The 18,835-nt window shown below is 51.3% G+C and overlaps 1 protein-coding gene across 1 annotated transcript in view; it reads left to right on the forward strand.

Moving 5' to 3' along the window:
- Nucleotides 1-2,707: 2,707 nt before the first annotated feature.
- Nucleotides 2,708-18,835, forward strand: part of SH3PXD2B (SH3 and PX domains 2B) — a 70,120-nt gene continuing 53,992 nt past the window's right edge. The window contains exons 1-2 of the mRNA XM_027682851.1: nt 2,708-2,828; nt 14,314-14,394. Of these exons, the coding sequence (XP_027538652.1) occupies nt 2,757-2,828; nt 14,314-14,394 (153 nt within the window). The 5' untranslated portion in view covers nt 2,708-2,756. The remainder of the gene's footprint in view (nt 2,829-14,313; nt 14,395-18,835) is intronic.

Consider the following 18,835-nt stretch of genomic DNA (forward strand, 5'->3'; position numbering starts at 1 on the left):
CACACACTCCTAATTTTTAATTTGAAAAGCAAGCAGCGGTAGTGGGCTCTCCATGCCAGGATGACTGCAAATAGCATTTCCTCTGCAATTTGGGGCTGACAATGGGGCACTGCTTTCTCATTCTATTCCATCTCTGACACCAAGGAAATGTCAGGGACCACGCAGCTGTGTCCAAACAGCTGGAGTCTGCTTAGAGCCATGCAGAAACCCATTTGCACATCTGAGCTGATGGCTGGCTCTTCAGAAGTCATTTGCCCTCTTGCTTTACATTGCTCAGCTGATCCTGCCAGAGAGAAGGGAGAGTGCACATGCTTGACCCTTGAGTAGGTGGTGAGTTCTCCTGTACAGTTATTTTATTTGGCTTAACAACACTTCAGCCTCTGGTTAGGCAGCAAGAGGCAACTTCTTTCTCCTAAAACTCCACTCAGTTGCATCTGTACCACCCAACTTTATTGTGGGACATGCTGCTGCCAGACCTCTGCTGCTCCTGAAGCCATATCACCAGAGGTGTGGGCCGAGCATGACACTCCCAGGTCACTCACAAGCCCCTCATTTGGGCTCCCTTAGCAAACGCTTGGCAGTTTCCTTGACAAATTATCGAGGCACACCAGAGCCCAAGCATCTCCACAGTTGCTTCCCAGCGTGCCTCCCTCGTGAGGTGATCTGGTCAGCATGCAAAGCCACTCTGCACTCATCTCAACAGCTCTCATCAGACTTGTTAATTAAACACAGGAGCCATTTTGCAGCATTAGCTGTGACTGTCTCTGCCTGTTCCTGAGTGCTCATTAGCTGTCAGGCTGCAGCCACTGCCTGGTGCTGTTGGGGCCCAGGAGCAACAGAGTCCCTTCAGCAGGTCACAGTGCTGGGAAAGGCCATGCAGATGCTTAAGTGCTTCTGTGACTTAATTTATCCTTTCAGCATGTGAAGACCAGTAACTGTTTCATTCCTTTCTCAATCTGCTTTCTCTGATGTTCCACATCTCAGTGTGCACTCCTTCTCTTACCAGCCTCAGACATAGCTACTTTGGATGTTTTCCTCACCATCCTTTGGAGGACCTCTGCATTTTTCAGGGCTTTTAAAACCAGCATAACTCTCTCTGCTCCAGCCTGGGCAGTCCACACAACATCAGAAGCTGCAGTTCTGCTGCCTGTTGGCGCTATTCCAGGCTGTTGATTAGCCTCAGCACCCCTTCTGAATGTCAGAGCTTTCCTGAGGGGAGAAGGAAGGGAGGAGTCTACAGGTCCTATCCGTGGCCTCCTGCCTGCCTACCTTCAACACATGTCTGACTGAGGAGTGATGACTGGGACAGGGATGGGAGCAATGTGCAGCTGGTCCACATGTAAACCAGCCCCGGAAGCACCAGGGAGGTCATCAGTGGCATGATGTGCCCTTCAGACAGCCTAGCAACCTTCCTGCAGCCAGCCCTGCAGGGGCACTGTGGGCTTGGGCTTTGCTGAGGGGGAGCAGGATGAAGATGAGCCCTTTGGGAGGGGCAATAAAGCACTGGCAACCTGCCTGCACCTCCGTTAATTCTCTAGGGTGGTTGTAGCAAAGTTAATAGTGTTTAAAAAGAGCCACATTTAAGGAGCCGCTAAGGAGTGGGATGAGTTGTTTATGATTAAATTAAATTCATATGAAAACTAATGACCTGCCAGTGTAAGCCTTGAGTAACTTTATAATGTAATTAAAAGCCCAACAGGGAAGAGAGCTGTGGTTATGCCACGTGTTGAGGAGCCACTGGGAAGACGGGGGCCAGGGGTAGTGCTGATGTAGAGAAGTGCCTGGTCACTGCCTTGTCTCCTTTGCTGGCCCAAGGACAGAGCTGGGCACGGAGCATGGCAGGAGGGGTGAGCTGCCTGGGAGGAGAGGTGGATGTGGTGGCTTAGCTCCTGGCTCCCAGGGGTAGAACCATAGGATGGTTTGAGCTGGAAGGGACCTTAAAGATTATCTAATTCCAATCCCTCTGCCATGGGCAGGGACACCTTCCACTAAACCAGGTTACTCCAAGCCATCTAACCCGGCCTTCAACACTTCCATTTACAACTTCTCTGGGCAACCTGTGCCAGGGCCTCACTGCCCTCACAGTCAAGATTTTCTTCCTAATATCTAATCTCAGCCTACTCTCTGTCAGCTTGAAGCTATCCCCCCTTTTCCTGTCACTACATGCTCTTGCAAGTAGTCTCTCTATGCAGGCATGCGGGTAGTCCTGGGCAAGGCAGTTCTGCTGATCTGACCACGCCAAAAGCCAAGACAGACCTCTTCCCGCTCATTGCCTGGACCCTTTAGGGTTTTGGTTATTGGTAGCCAAGCCGGAGCCACCTTGGGGGCCGCTGTGATAGGACACGAGCGGGGTGAAGAAACAAGAAGTGGTGACGGAGCGCACGCACAGGCAAGCGGGGCAAGCCCGGACCCCTCCAACCACCTCCCCGCGAGGGACAGCACCGTGCGCTCAGACACCGCTGGGCTCCGAGACGGAGCGGGGGAACCGCGGGGCTGGACGGTCCCTGCCGGCGGAGACGCGCGGGGCGGGCGCTGCCGGCCGCCCCTTTAAGCGGGCGGCGGTGGGGCCGCCCCGCCGGCCGGGATAGGCCGGGGCGGGCCGGGGCCGCCTCCCGCCTCCCGCCCCCGGCAGCGGGCGGCGCGGCGGGGCTCGGCTGGGCTCGGTCGGCGCTGCAGGCTCCGGTCCCGGCTGCGAGCGCCAGTGCCTCCCCCGCGCCTCCGCCGCTCCCGCGGGCTGCGAGGGGCCGAGCAGCGGCATGCCCAGGCGGAGCATCGCGGAGGTGAAGGTGCTGGACGTGCAGAAGCGGCGCATCCCCAACAAGCACTATGTGAGTGGCGCGGCTCCGGGCGCCCGCTCCGCCGAGCCCGGCCCTGGGCAAACAAAGGCCGGGCGCTGCCGGCCCGCGGGCGGCCCCGCTCCCGCACGGAGCTCCGGGAAGGGAGGAAGGAGGAGGAGGAGGAGGAGGGCGGCAGCGCTGCTGGCTCTGCCGCTCCCACCCCGGCGTCTCCCGTGCAGGTCACCCGGTGCCCCCCTGCTAGCGTGGGGATGTGCCGCCTCTTCCCCCCAGACCCCGCTCCCGGGGCAGCGCCGGTGCCGACCCTGCGCGGGACCCGCCGGGGGACTCCCGGGGGCTTCGGGCGGGGGTCGCTGGAGGCGCTCCCGGGGCACCGCGCACCGAGGAGGCGGCCCCGGGCACCGCCGCCGAGCGCCTCCGCTTCGGTGCGGGAGCAGCGCTTGGCAGAGGGGACATGGGACCTGTTGGCCGCGCAGTCCTGGGGCGAAGGACCACCCGGCTCCTGCATTCTGCATCCTAGAAATGCTCTATCCCTGTGAGGGATCCCTCGTGTCCCCTGCACCCCTGCTGCGTGAGCTGCCCAGGCAGCGCCTTCCTGCGTGCTCCAGGGCATCTTCCAAACTGTTGTGGGTTTGTCTGTTTTTGAAAGTGGTTTTCTTTTTTTTATTATTTAAACTTTGGTGTGTTTCCAGGCATCCGTGGAGAGCCGTGGGTGAATCCTGGCAACAACCGTAAAACAAAGACCAAAATGTTCTTTCTGCCCCATTTACCCTAGACCAGGGTGACCCAGTGACACACTGTTCATGGTGCATTTTGGTTGTGCAGATGTGGTGTTCACTCTGACTGGAGTGTGTTGTGTCAGAAGAGCCGGGGTCTCAGAGTTTTTGGGAGATCACAGGCTTCTCAAGCTCCCCTCAGCTGGTTTGTGTCAATGAGCAACAGTTGGAGGAAAGCTGAGGGCAGGTCAGCTCTAGGAGGGGAGAGTAAAGGGGGCTGTTACCCTATCCTTGAATTTAGGGATGTTAATGTGGCTGTTGCTGCCCAACCCCTTATCACCCCTTCTTCCTCTCCTGCCCTGCCTGTAGCTTTATCTGGCCCCAGCTCCAGATGTGCCCCTTTTCCTGCTGTGTCCATCCCAGCCTTACTCATCGTGGCTGTGTTAGGCACCGATCTGGAGGAGCATGTACGTGAGGAGGTTTGTGAGCTGCGTACGCTTCTGTTTGTCTTGGCGGATCTGTTGCATCGCTGTCAGGTCCAGGAACAGGGCTCAAACAGGATCGCCTGCAGCTGCTCCTCTGCTTTCCCTTTAGATTCTTTTGTACCCTTGCTCGGCCTGGAGTCTCTGTGCACCCCTCCAGGGCAGTGTCCCCACATTTGGGACATGCACCCCAAGTGCTGGACACAATTTGTTTTGTGTGCTGTCCCTGCTCACCCTCCACCCGCAGTGGTGAGTCGGGTGGAGTTGGGCATAGCACAAATAATCCCTGTGAGGCTGGAAAACTGGGACAGAAATGTTTTCTGAGAAGGGAGCTGTATGGTGGGTCAGCTGGGTGGGGACGCTGGAGCAGAAGCTGCTGGGGTGGTGGGCGAAGGCGGCTGTGTGCAGCTCATGACAGCCAGCTGTGCAGTCCGGCCATTCGGCCTCCGCTCCCTCCTCAGCTGAGTCCTCTGCCTCTAACCTTTCCCTGTACTTGTCTTGGACCAAAATCCAGCAGCATGAGCCAGCGTGGCTCACAGCGGGGCTGAGCCCAGGGAGGGGCCAGCAGCTTGCAGGCAGCTGCCTCCCCGGCACAGCGCTGGAGTGAATGGGAGCACTCTCCTTGTTTGAGGAATCGATAGGAACCAGACACATTCACAAAACCAGTTAATTATATGAAACCAAAACCTTCTTTTTTTTTTTTTCCTCCTCCTGCAAAGAGGGAAAGGAGGGGCAGCAAATCATGGCTGAGTCATCTTTAGGCTGTATTTGCTGGCACACTGCAAATCCGAGTCAACCACAAAGTGTCTGTGTTAAACCTTTGCTCTCTGGCTTCTCCTTATTGAGCATAGATGTGCTTTGCTCCATCCCCTGAGGCAGTGCTCGCTGTCCCTGGGGAGGCTGGAGGACCATGCTGGCTTTTCCTCCTGTTGCTTCTGTGCTGGCCTGACCAGTGACTGACCTGCACTGCTCGGGCTCCTCTCTGCATCGACGAGGGCTTTTCTTTGCTAGACAAAGGTGCAGTTGTGTTGCTTGTAGTGAGGCCACAGCAGAAAGTTGTGAATTCCACTTTCCCAGAAAAGAGAGATCAAAGCAGTGTTTCAAAGTCCTTATTGATGCCTGTGGTGGGGAGGGCTGTAGGTGAGGCTGGCTCTATTCAGGCTGGTGTGGTTTGCCTTTCACCTCGATAATTGATGCAAAAAGAATTGTGGTCTCTGAGACAAAAACTTGTTCTGTTTTGAACAACAGGAGGCACAATATTCCACCAAACTCTGCGGGGCTTGGGCTGGGCAAGGACCCAGCAAGGTCCAGGGCGGGGTTTGGGTAGCTGGGTACCAGCTTGAATGTGTGATGAGCTGTGTCAGGGTTCAGCTGGGGACCCAAAAACAGCCCTGTGCCCTCAAACTGCATTTGTGCCACTTGTGTCTTTAGGCTTTTTTTCATGGGCAGTACCTGGAAGGGGCAGCAAGAAATGATCCTTGTGCAGGTGTTTGTTGCAGGATGCTCTGGATAGAGGCAGCCCATCGTCCAAGTGAAGAAGGGGACTCTGTCCTTCAGGCAGTGGCTGGAGGGTCACCCTGCAGTAACGTTTTCCATGTAATCATATGTTAAGTGTTTACAGCTTTTGCCCCTCAGGGACACTGCTGGCAAGGGCTCTGGGGCTATGCTGCAAATCTGAAAAGGCCAAGTCCAAGAGTAAAGTTTAAAAATAATCATTCTGAGTGACAGAGTAGCAGACTGCCATTTCTATGGTCTGGCCAAGTCTCTGATAAATGAATGTTTATTCAGAAAAGACCCAAAACAAAGGCATAGTTGAAACAGACTAAATTTTCCTTTAAAGGACTTCACGTAGAATCTTTTTATAGTATTGTGTTTGTTATTCTCTAGTAGAAGCCCTAAAATAAAGCTTTTCCCTACTAAATCCAGATTTTGGTTGTTTTCTTTCCCTTGGGCAAGCTTCAGGATGTTTCGTTTTCATGCAGCTGCAATGTGTGTGTTGTTCTATGTGTTAATAGCAGAGCTGTTGAATCACATCTTCATTTCTGCATCCTGCCCACCAAGAACATTTCCATAGTTCATATAGTTTTAAATAGTTGTTCTACAGTACAAAGCAAACTTATATGTATATGTTTGACAGGAAAGAGAGAGCAGCATGCTTTAGGTTGTGTTAGTTTATTGGGAAACCTGGACTATGGTCCTGCAGGACTTCCATTCCCAGCCTCCTTGCACACACATATTGCTTTGAAAAGGGAAACTTATACAGTGAGCAGCATAGATTTATTTTGCAAACTCAGTTTACAAGATGGCAAACTTTAAACAATGTGAACACCTCAGCTGCCTTGCAAAAGTAATTAACAGTGCATATTGGAATCTGGTTGATAGCATCTATAAATATTTTAAAACCTGTTTGAGGGAAAACTACATTCTAAAAGTATATGTATTATATTTTTGATGTGGAATTTGTGACGTGGTGGTAGGTGTCTTCTGTGCTCCTGTTCCTTGTAGTGGTGAGACCGTTTGTGGTTTCATGGGTTGTCCAACCCAACCCAACTGCTTATCTGGAATTGATTATGGAGTGTTCAGGGAAGAGCATTTGAATGGCAAGTGAGGCAGGAGAGCTGCCAATCTACACATTCAGTGGTTCTTCAGTGCCTTATATGTATAGAACAGAAGGTGCCTTCTGAAGAACCTGTGTCCCATGGACTGTGTGTCATGGTCCTCTGGTCCTGGCTTGCCTGGCTGGAGCAGAGTTCTGTGGGGACCTGGCACAGTGTCACCTTGCGTTATTTCTGCCGTTGTGAATCATACTGGTTGTGTGGCTTAAAAAGGACATCAGGGGATGACTCCCCCTGTGCTGTGCTCTCTGGGAAGGGTGACCATGCTCTTGGTATGGTGGGAATGTGCTGTGGGGAACCGAAGGAACTGGGTACATTTAGATCTAGGAAGCAGGAGGTTACAATGAATAGTGTGAAATCTATGCAGGAACCGTTAACCAAACTAGGAATGAAAGACAGCAAATGTATGAAGTAAGGGTGAGCCCAGGAAGCTGGAGTCTGAGTATTGTTGGCCTTTAGAAGTTTGAGGGCTTTCTCAGCATCCTTAGTGATGTTTTGCTGTTATATCCTGTGGTTCTGCCATGTCTCATCCCATTTCCTGCTGGCTGGTTAATGCTCTTCCACTCCAGGCAGGCCACAGGGCATTTGGAACCTGTAGCTGGTAGAAATTTTGACCTGTCCTCATGCATCATCCAGCATTACAGAGCCAACCAGTCCTTCTTGCCACCTCACCTCTCCATAGAGTTGGGGTTTAAGGGAGCCCTGTTAGCCTTGTGGATGAAAACCAGCACACAAATGCAAATTCTGCTTTGTTTTTCTTCCCTAATCATGTCAGTCAAGGCTGCTGAAAACCTTGAATGTCGCAGTTCAGTGGAAGGGCCAAATCCTGCCTGTCACACAGCCACTGAGGCGGGTGCAGCTCTGTGTGGAAAGCTGATGCTCATCCTCATTTCCAGCAGTGAACTTCAGCACTGGGGCCATCCACTGCCTCTGCCTGCTCAGAGCTCTGGTGACCTTGATCCCTCTCAGCTTTGCTTTGGAGGGTATCCCTGTCTTCCGGCCGTTTCATGTAGCAGTGGGAAATAGGAAACAAAAGAATCCATATGTTTGACCTTCAGTGTGACTCAGAGCAAACGAGCGGGTGCATATGTGGTGTGACTGAGGGGTCTGAGCAGGGCTCAGTGGGTTGCCCTTGGGGTTCCTGTGCTTGGCATAGCCTCATGTCATCCCAGCAGCGTTGGCTGTGTGCTCAGGCAGTGCTGTGCCCCGGTAAGCTGTACAATAGTAGAGTGGAAAGAGGGTACAGTCAAAGGGATGAATCGGAGCGAGGGGAGGTGGCTGCTTTGTAGTCCTGATATCTGGGCAGGCTGGCTTGGGGAATATGCCGTGGTGGGGATATGCCTGTCCTGATGCTGCCTGCAGCCCTCTTGCCCAGCTCCCTGTAGCTCTGACTTGTTGCTTCTGCCTGTCTCCTTTGCTAGAGGGACCACAGCAGCATCCTTGATAACCTGCAGTTGCTGCTGGAATACCTTCTCCGTGCCTTTCCCAATGTTGTCTGAGCCAGCATGACCCTTCTCCCAGTTCTCTCTGTGCACAAAGCAGGCGTGAGGGGGTGACAAGTTGTCTGGGGATGGAGCTGGGGTCAGGTCTCCTGCTCCAAGCTTTGGCATCCCATGGCACAAGAGCCCTATGCTCCCCTCCCCAGCTCCACATGCCTGAAGCGGCAAAGGCTGATGGAGAGAGGCCAAGCACAGCAGCTTGATGCCAAGAACTTTCTTTGTTTCTAGCCACCTCCTTCCTTTTTTTTCTTTTCCTCTTACAATTTCCCACTCCCTTTTCTATATTAAACCCACTCTGGTTTGGCTCAGTCCCTCAACTGCTTTGGTCTCTCTGCCCCTTTGGTTTCTCGGCACTCCTTTCTCATGTGGTGGCCGAAGGGAGGGTGCGAGGCTCTCACACCACTTCCCTGTGTTTCAGGGTCGGGGTTAGCATGAGTGGAATAGAAAGACTGATGCTTTTGACTGATGCTTTTCCCCTTTGCTGGCGAGAGATGCTTTAAATATGTGGAGTTTTCCACAGAGAGGTTTATTGTACATAGTCTCCCTGGACCCGAGACCACACAGGCTCCAACCCTTTGGAAACAGCTTTGCAGACAGCTCTGCCTCCACTGGAGGCTGTTATGTCTGGCTCTGCTGTAGGAGCTCTGCTGGAGGCTGAGGACCTACAGTGGTGCCCGTCGGGCAGAGCTGCGTGTCCCTGCATCCCTGGGGAGGTGTCTTTCCAAGTGACAGTGGTGTTGCTTTCCACCCTGACATTGTCCACGTGCCTCCAGTGTGGGAACAATAGGGTCTCGGTGTGTGGGAGCTCTGGGCACAGGGATGCAGGGGAAGCTCTGGGGTTTTTGCAGAGCCACACAGGGAGGGCTGTGCCATGCCAGGGGAGCTGCTGTTGGTATGGCTGTGCTGCTCTTGGGCTTGAACTGGCATAGCTGGGCGGTGCTGAGCTTGGGCTGGACTTGCTGCCTGGTTCAGCTGTGCCAGGCAGAGAGTTCCCAGGCTAGCCAGCAGCTGCCCTCTCCCAAAGCTTCACTTGTGGGCTTTATGGGTGCCCACCCCCAGCCAGGATGCCTTGCAAGTCTCCATGCAAAACTTAGGAAAGCTGCTCCTGTAGAAGGAGAAAGGCTGAAAATGTAGGTCTAGGTTTTCCTGTAGCTTCATTCTGCCTTCTTTCTACTCAAACTTAAGCAGTCCAGGCTGCTTCCCAGCTTGTCCATGGTGTGTTTATGCAAGGAGCCCAGACCTCTTCTAGGAGGTCACACAGCCTCGTGTTTCAAGAACGGGAAACAGTTTCTTTTATTTTTTTTTTTCAGTGTCTGTTCTTAATTCTGTTGCCTCAAGTCACCCGCTTGAATCATCTCCTCTCTCTACCCACGTTGTTGTATGGGACAACGTGCCTCCTGGGGAAGGTGCAAGGCCAAGGGCTCGTGAAGGGCTTTGGAATTCTCGTTCCCTTTGAGCAGTGGAAGTCACCAGGAGCCACTGCTGTCTGCAACACCGAGGCTCTTCAGCAGTCCCTGGAAAAATATTTCTGGTGTTTGACTGCTCCCATGGCTTATGCTACTTGGTTTCTTCAAGAGGAAAAGAAAAAAAATAATTAAGTCTCTGGCTGCCCTTTCAGATAGAGATGATTTGCACTGGCTTCTCTTCCCCTCTGTTCCGCGCTCTAGTCCCCGTGACTCTGACTGCTCTGGATGTGGATCTGAGCTGGCTTCTGCAGCCTCCCTGCTATTCTGGTGATGCCCAGTGCTGGAGCTTGCTCCCTGCCTGGGCTGCCATCCTGCCCAGGGGGATCTCCCTCCAGCTCTCTCCTGCTGCGAGTTGCCGGCGTGTTTCCCCCGGGGCTGCAGAGCCCTTCCTGCCATCCGAGCTGACTGGCAGCTCCCTTTGACAGCTCTGTTACGGTTGGCCAGGTGCCATTTGCATTTATTTTAGCAAACTGTCATTTTTTGACAGTTCCCTTCTGAGGGTTTTCAGTCCCATTTTCCACTGGCCAGTTCTCCCTCTGAGCTGCCTCTCCAGAGGTGCTGGGGAGAGCAGTGACAGATGCCGGATCGTGCCGGAGAGGACCGAGCTCATGGTGTCCACTGGGTGGACTGCAAGATTCCCTGGGCCTTTTTCTATGTTATGTTTCCATTTAGGGCACTTGGTTTCTGATGTGACCAAGGAGAATCTTGGGCAGTGCTGGTCCTGATGTTACGCTTCTCAACTGGTAATTTTTAAGCAGTTGGTGTGTGACCAGTTACTTGTAATACGGGGAGTTTGGAGATCCCATGGAGTTTGGGAGCCAAATCCCCATGGAGTCTGTCATAATTTCACCTTTGAATCTGCAAGTTTCTGTTTTCTTTGAAGGATCTCTTCCATTTCTGCCCTCCAAGGGATGGGAGCTTTTGGTGTTTGTGTGAAATGCTCCTCTCATCTGGCATTAAACAAGATCCACCTGCACCTCCAAAATTGTCCCTGTGGCCTCTGTACCCCCAGGATTGGAGGGCAGGCCTTGCTTCTTTGCTTTGGCCTTTGCTGAGGTTCTGACAAGGTTGTCTCACCAGGAATGCCTCCATAACATGCTGTTATGGCACCGTAGTTTCATGATGCAAGGGCAAGGAAGCTGGAGACTGGGAGATGAGTGATGGGAGATGGAGGGCGTGCGTGTAGCTCCTTTAAACCTGCAAGCAGGATTTTGAGTGTGTGTGAGTGGCCCTGACAGCTCTGTGCCTCTCCTCTGGCCTTGGTCTAGGCAGATAAATGCAGTGAGCTGCATCTCTAGGATTTTGGAACCGCAGACATGAATTTCAGCTATTCCCCCCAACCCATGACTGAAGTGAAGCTGAGGAGGGTTCAATCCTGGTGGATTCTGCCTCTTCCAAAGCTCAACTTGTCCCACTGCCTTCAGGCATCAGCCCTTGCTGTGGGGTTTGGCGTGACACATGTGAAGTGATGGAGGCTGGAATGGAGGGATGGAGGCTGGAATGGAGGGATGGAGGCTTTCGGGGTTGGGAGGGGGGCAGGGCAGGGTGTCCTTTCCAGAGGGAGGGAGAGGAGGTGACAGTTCCTGAGTTTCACCAAGTCAGCTAGTTCCCTTCCCTGGTGCAGACCCTGCTGCTGGCCTGGAAAAGGCTGTAAATATTTAGATAGCTCTGCCTGTTGGTTTTGGCCAGGGGCCCATCCCACGGGATGGGGTTGCAGAGCCCCCTTCCTGGATCCGCCCGCCCGCTGCCTCCCCGCCATCTGCTCGGCTCTCCCCACTCTGTGAGGAAGTGTTGGAGACGGATCCAAGTGGCAGCCCCCCCATTCCCAGCAGTGCTCCCTATGGGTGAATGTCCCAGAGGCAGTGCCAGCTGCAGCCCTGGGAGATCCCCTCGCTCTTTCCACGGAAAAGGCCTGCTGGTGGTTTCTCTGTGTTATTTCTTTGAAGGACCGTAGAAATCGGAGCTGGAGAAGACCCATTAAATAACTGTTTCCACATGCTCTCACCCACACAGCCAGGCTGGGAAAAACCTGTCCTTGGAGCAGCCTCTACAGGACTGGGGGTTGAGGGAGCAGCTGAAGGGGTGGCTCCTTTCAGTACAAAATTAGGATTTTTCTGAGCTGCTACTTCATGGTGGCTGTTCCTGGCAGGACGTGGTGCAGTGCCAGGCCAGGAGGGGAAACTTTAGACCAAGTGCAATGTTTTCAAAACTGTCTTGATTATTGCAAGTGTCTTCCAAAAGCATCTGAGAAGGCGATGTATAAGTGCTTGTGTGAGCTCTCTGCCTCATCACCTCCAGTCCCTCTGGAAACCATTGCTGAGTGGCGAAGGGCACTGTTAATACCTTTCCAAATCTGCACTCATCGTTAGTTGAGGAGAGCACCTGAGTTGTGTTTTCTGGTGTCTTTTTTTATTCCTAGGACAGCAGGGACTGGATTAGGTATTGGCAGAGACCAGGATTTGTGATGGTTCTGGTCAACAGAATACCTTGGATGGAACTGTTGGAAGGACAAGGGATATTCCCAGCTTTACTGAGGCAGTGATTTTGTAGATACTGTGGAGGTCCCATTCCTGTGGGCTTCCCCATCTTTTTCGCTTTCCATAAATAGGTGAGGAGATACCCCTGGAGACCTTTCTGCTGTTCAAATGGGATGTGCAAGAAAATGTAACCCTGGCTCCTGGGAGATCTGCATTTCAGCAAAGTAGGAGTGAGCGCGTAGGAGAAGTATTCCTTCCCTCAGTAGCAAAGGGTACAATAAAGTGTGGTGTGCCCTCAAATCTCATGGCTTTATTACCCTTAAGAGCTCTGGATTCATTTTGGCTTGAGTAAATCCACATCCTGATTAAAATCCCAGTCTAATAAGCTGTTGACTCCAAATAAAGGCAGGATAGGAATAAACAATGAAGAAAAAGTTGGCTCTTCCTGCTGCCCCAGTGGAAGGCTTTCTCCAGGCAGGCAGCCAGCGGTGATATAACCCCGTGAAGTGCTGTAGACTGGTAAGAGAGCTGGGATATCAGCTGAGCTTCCAACCCAAATGAGCTCATGCTGGCCTGCCGGCAAGGCCTGGGGTGAGGGTAAAGGCAACTCGGACGCTTACTTAGCATCAAGTTAACGCTTAGTTTGCTGATGCTGTGGTGCCTCCCTCATAGCAGAACGTGGTCTGTCCAGGTCTCCACAGCTGGCACAGATATTGTCTTGCAGGAGCCTTCTGTCTTCCTTGTGTTAATACATAGAAAGCACAGGTCTTTTGGCTCAGAACAAAGAGTTTGCGAATGAAAGAGATTCAGATTTTGTCTGGGAGAGGGTTGGTGGTGCTGTGACACCCAGCCAGCTCACAGCTGTGTTTGGGCTCATCATCTAGTTTAACAAAAGTGGATGTTGAATTGCTGGGTTGAAAGTAGGGAAGTTCTTTATTTTAGCAATAAGAACTTGCTTCATCTTTCTGCCTCATTTTCTATCTTAATTTGGAAGTGATTCCACTGGGAAGAGTTTGACATTCCTCAGGAGTCTCCTCACCTCAGTGGGTCATGCTGAGTCAGCCCTCTGAGCAGCAGAGTGAGGTTTTGGTTAGATTTTTAGTACAGCGTTTGAGTAGGTTTGATGAGCTCAAATAATTGAGAGTTGTGTTATCCATGTGATCCATGTGATCTCCTGGTGTTTGAGTTTCGATATTGGGCTGGGGTATTGGTCACATTCCAGAATCTGGGAAAAATGGGCATCTCAGTGGGAAAACTTGTGAAACTCTTGAGGGATTCTGTTTTAAATACCAAAACATCACCATTCTAAGAGCCTTCATGCCTTATTGTGTTAGCTGAAGTTCTAGCAGGTCCCTTCACCTGGGCTTTTAAATGTCTTGTTCCTGCTTTAGTGAGTTGATACTTGAATTTCTGGTGGAAATGAGGACATGAGTTAGGAGAAAAAAAATGACTGTGCCCTCGTTCTGCTCAGTCAATCTGTTATCAATTTGAGATTTGCATCACTTAAGTGTTGCACTGGCATCTCATCAAGGGTTATCTTTGGTTTCTGTGAACAACAAGTGAGGACATTAGATAAGGCATTGTCTCATTCTATTTCCTTGTTGTCTTTCATAGAAGAACAAATGATGAAATGGGCTGGGTTTGGGTTTTTTGTTTTGCATTTATCACCAGTAAAAGCCTGGTCATATGGTCTGTGAATAACCTGCAATGACTAGGATTGATTGTGTATCATTTTAAGGATCAGGAGGGTAGTTTGCACCCCAGAAAGAACCCAGAACCTCAGAGCTGCTTATGGCAGAACAGATGGAGTTTCAAACCTTGGGGGCTTGAGCTCTTGCAAGCCCCAGCCCCAGGAGCCAGGCTGGTGTGGGGGCCGCTCTGGGATCTTGACATCAAACTGATGCTGCAGCTGTAGATGGGATGGCCAGGCTCAGTTATTAACTCATAATGTGTCTGGAGGGACTTGAACTGTGTTTTTACATGGAGATGCCCTTTCACGTTTGGTGTGTGCCCCTATTTAGGGCTAGGGAGCTATCTCAGTTCACAGCCATAAGCATTTAGTAGACAGTTCAGTTACAGCAGTGGAGCTTAAAAATTTAAACTTATGTATGTTCTGGTACCTCTGAAATGACTTTAAGTGCTCCTGTGAACTCCCTGGTTGACACCCAGCCTTGGGGGCTGTGCTGGCAGCTTCAGCAGTGTTTGGGTTGTGGTGTGGGTTGTTGGGTCACTCCTCTCTGATTCCTTCCTCTGTTCCTTACAGGTGTACATCATCAAGGTCACCTGGTCCAATGGATCCACAGAGGTCATATACCGACGGTACAGCAAGTTCTTCGACCTGCAGGTAAGAATTTATCCAGTTCTTGGGGTTTTAACTTAGGAAGGTCTGTTGAGCTGTGTGGTTTCTGCGTTATGCTGACCATGCCTTCTGTGATCTACTAGAAAATGCTTTGATTTGAGGCAACCTGACCACAATTTTGGGCATCCTTGAGAAAGCAAGAAAAAAGCAACCTCAAAAACTGGATGGACTCTTCGCTCCAGTGCCTCTTGCACATCAGTGGGAACATCCTGGGTCTTTTGCAAGTCCCAGTTTTAATGTTCTGCTGTCAGTTTCTGGGCTGAGTGTGCCCAGGGCTGCTTCGGTGTGTTTGAGTTTCTGCAACAGAAATCTGTGCAATTGGTGAGGGTTTTACTGGGGGCTTTCTGTTTGCTTTGGGGGGGGATTTTGTTAAAGTTAGGCCCAAATTCCATTCCTGTGGAGCTCATACCATGCCTTTCCCAGCAGCTATCACAGCAAACCAGGGCTGCCGCTGAAAAGTGCTGATTCCCTGGGTCGGTGTCCCACTGGCATTCTGGGGAGGGCCAATGCCAGCCCAGAGGGCAGCTGGCAACATCACCTTTAGTACCTGAAGGGAACCTAAAGACAGATGGAGAGGGACTTTTTACAAGAGCATGTAGTGGCAGGACAAGGGGAAATGACTTCAAACTGACGGAGAGTAGGTTTAGACTAGATATTAGGAAAAGATTTTTCCCTGTAAAGGTGGTGAGACACTTGCACAGGTTGCCCAGAGAAGTTGTGGCTGCCCCATCTCTGGAAGTGTTTAGACCCAGGTTGGATGAAGCTCTGAGCAACTTGGTCTACTGGGAGGTGTCCCTGTCCACAGCAGGGGTGGTTGGAACGAAATGATCTGTAAGGTCCCTTCCAACCCAGACCATTCTATGATTCATTTATCTCCTGGTGCAGGGGGGAGCCAGAAGGAAAATGGAGCTGGGAGGGAGGAGGCTGGAAAGGCAGCTGGGACAGGCTGGGTTGCAGAAGACCAAAGCCAGTGTTCTGGGTGAGCAGGCAAAGGGTGTTTTCCACCCCCTCCTTGGTGGAGATGAGCCAAGGGGTCTGGCTGAGCTTTATGAGCCAAAACACAAACTGAGCTGCTGGAACAGGCTCTGTGCAGAGGAGAAAAGAAAATGCATGAAGTGATCTGTGGAGCGGCAGCAGCTGCCAGAAGGGCCACTGGCATGTCCCTCCTGGGCTGTGTGAGGGACCAGGAGAGGAGCTGGGCACCTTCTGCCTCCAGCATCCCACTCACGTGAGGCTGAGCATTGCCATAGGTTGTATTTCAAAGGGTGCAGTGCTTGCCTGGGAATGAGGATGCCTTTCCTGAAATCGCTGCGTCCAGACACTGCTAAAATTACAGCCTGCCCAGCAAAGCAAGCCCCTGGGAATCCAGATGGCTTTCCCAGGTTCAACCTGGCTTCGGGTCTGCCTGTGGAGCCTGGGATTGTGTGAGATGTTGCCCAACAGGGCACCTTCTGCAGAGCTGTGGATCTGACCATGTAGAGGCCACAGTCCAGTGAGAGCCCAGCTTTGGCAAGACCCTGGGTGTCCATCCCCTGCCCTGTGGTGCTGCCCTGCATCATCTTGCTGGGCAAGGCCAGGTAGGGTGGCATGGGCAGCTTCTGGTGCAGGCAGGGGTTAAGCTGTGTGCAGCTGCTTGTGTAACCAAGGAAATATTTAAAGTAAATAAACAGGGAACAGCTGTTGGGCAGCAGCCAGGGCTGGAAGGAAATGGAACTCGTGCTTCCTTCTCCACAGCATCTTATCTTCACTGGTGCTCCAAGGTGGTGGCCAAGCTCATTCTGTTGTTTGCTGCAAGGAGGGCACAATCTTTTGGGGTTTATTCAATAAAATGGTGCCTCCAGTTGTATTGTTTCCCTGGGCTGCCTTGCTCCTCGTGAGGAAGGAATGTAGGGAATAGTGGCCGTCCTTCCTGTCTCCGTCCCCTTCCATCTTGGCTGGATCTGTGCATGCTCCTAAATGGAAAGTGCCATCACTGGAGGTTGTCTGGAGTCAGAGCCTCAAACTGGCTCTGCAAAATACCCTGGAGCACCTTTAGAGTCAGAGGTACTTTATACATATACATATATATATATATATATATGTATCTCATTGTGCAGATGGGAAAGTTTAAGGCAAACATCTCCCCCCTTCCCAGCTCCCTGCAGCTTTTTCTTAAAAAATAAAAAGTAACCACTCCTTTTTGGCTCTGTTGAAAGAATGAAAGAATCTGTGGTTTTTCCCTTCCTTCCCCCTTATCACACATGCTTCCTGGTGTCCTTATTTTAAACTTGTGGTGCAGTACAGTGGAAATTGGATTGAAAGGCGAGGAGTGAAACAGATCCTCCCAGCACAGTGGAAAAAAATGCTCTAGGTAGGCTTGGTAGCACTGACTGTTGCCATTGCTGGAGGGCTTTATTGTGTGACTGTTGGATGATTCTATGCCAGTTTTAGCTCTTTAGGCAGAAATTTTCCATGCTGGAAATTATTCATGCCTCTGGTTATTAAAAGGAAAAAAATCCACAAAACCCCCACAGAAAACCCTGATTGACTAAAATGGTTCAGCTGCTTCTGAAAACAGTAAGAGGGGAAAATATTTTTCCCGGGTCCAGGTCTGATGATCTTTTGATGCGTTGGAGGAAGAATTGGAAACTTGAGTCGCAGGTGATTTCTGTGTCAAGAATCTGTCTTTCATGTTATCCAGTGAAAATCCATCCTTACAGCCTTGAGCAATTGCAGTACATGCATGTTTGGGTAGAGATATTTGTTCATTTGATATCAACATTCCCAGTGATTCTGGCTGAGCTTTTCATGCTCCTGTCAGAAGCTGAGCAGGGTTTTGTTTTTCCAAGAGCAGCTCTGGCCACATTTGGGTGAAGGTTGGTGCACCTTCTTTTGCTCTCAGTGACTCTTCCTTGTCAGTGAGATGGAAGCCATTTGATCCAAGAGCAGAACTTGGTGGGGCAGGAGTGAGGGCTGGTGGGGGCTGACCCTGGGCTGATGTGATGCTGCAGTTCAGAGCAGCACAGCCACAGACGTGTGAGTGGTTGGGGACTTTCTCCTGATATTCCCTGTGGGGCCACTGCTGATTCACTTGTCACCTTCCATTATGGCCAAACAATTATTTTAGGAGTAGGGCCAAGTAAAACACGTGCACACTTAATACTGACAGCCTCGCCGGCTCCCACTGCAGCCGGAGGGCAGTGTCCTTCCCTCCCCAGCCAGGCAGGAATGACACTCAAAACAAACCATCTGCTGAGCCAAAACAGGAGTGAAGCCTGGAGTTTACTGGTTTCTGAATCCACGGAATCATTTAGTTTGGAAAAGACCTCCAAGATTGAGTCCAACATTTGACCGATGGTCACCTTGTCAACCAGACCAGAGCACTGAGTGCCATGTCCAGTTGTTCCTTGAACACCTTCAGGGAACAGTGACTTCTGACTCCCTGGGCAGCCCATTCCAATGCCTGACAACCCTTCCCATGAAAAAATCCTTCCTGCATCTGTCTGGATGCAGAGATGTCAGACCAGTTGTGTTCCCCGTGCTGAAATGGGGAATGTCTAAAGCCACCTTGCTGGTTGCAGTGATGCCACAAAGGCTGTGCTGTTACCAGCTGGGAGCATTCAAGGTTTGGCCCGAGTACTGTGGATTTGCAGAGCTCTTCCCTTTGGTGCCCAAGCCCAAACCTGGCTCTCTCCTGCAGAAGTCCAGGTTTACAGCTCATCACTGCAGCAGCCTTTCCAAGCACCACCCTGCATTTCCCTTCCAAGGCTGGCAAAACATCCTCTTTCTGCCTAATTACCTGTTTCCATTCCACTGACCACACCAAGGGCCATTCACTGTCATGCAGGAGGTTGTCACCTTCTCTTTAAGGGCTGGTGACCAACACTTCTTCCCCAACTGATCTCTTGTATCCCAGCACGAGGTACAAGCTGCTGCTTCCTCCTAGTCCCAGGCCAGCGTTTTAAGCAGATGAAGTGGTGGCTCTCGTCCCTTGGGAATCATGCCCTTTTCTGCTCTGGGGTCACCCCAGGGAGGCTCAGTGTACCATATCAGGTGGGTGAAATTGGGAAAAGAATGATGAAACCAAGGATCAACTCTATCTCCTACACACTACTCATTGCAGGAGAAAGCAGTGACCTGGGCAGAGCTCAGGAGCATTTTTCCTGTGTAGATCCTCAGTCCTCAGGTTCCTTCTGCCTCTCCTTCTTGTTTTCTCCGTAAGTGTTTTCCATCATGTGGCAATTTACATGAAGGCAACCTTTTAGGGATTAAGAAAGATAAAATTGTAATTTTAAAGCTTGCAACTGCGTGTAACTGTATGATTCGTAGTAAATTTGTAACTGCAAACACCAAACTCAGTTCTGCATGAATCTCTTGGCTGGAGGCATAATTTCCTTCAAATAGGACTGAGCCTCTTGAATAACACTCACTATGCCAGATGTGAGCT

Source organism: Neopelma chrysocephalum, unplaced genomic scaffold (genome assembly GCF_003984885.1).
Source record: "Neopelma chrysocephalum unplaced genomic scaffold, ASM398488v2 Primary Assembly neopelma1_63, whole genome shotgun sequence".
NCBI lineage: Eukaryota > Metazoa > Chordata > Aves > Passeriformes > Pipridae > Neopelma > Neopelma chrysocephalum.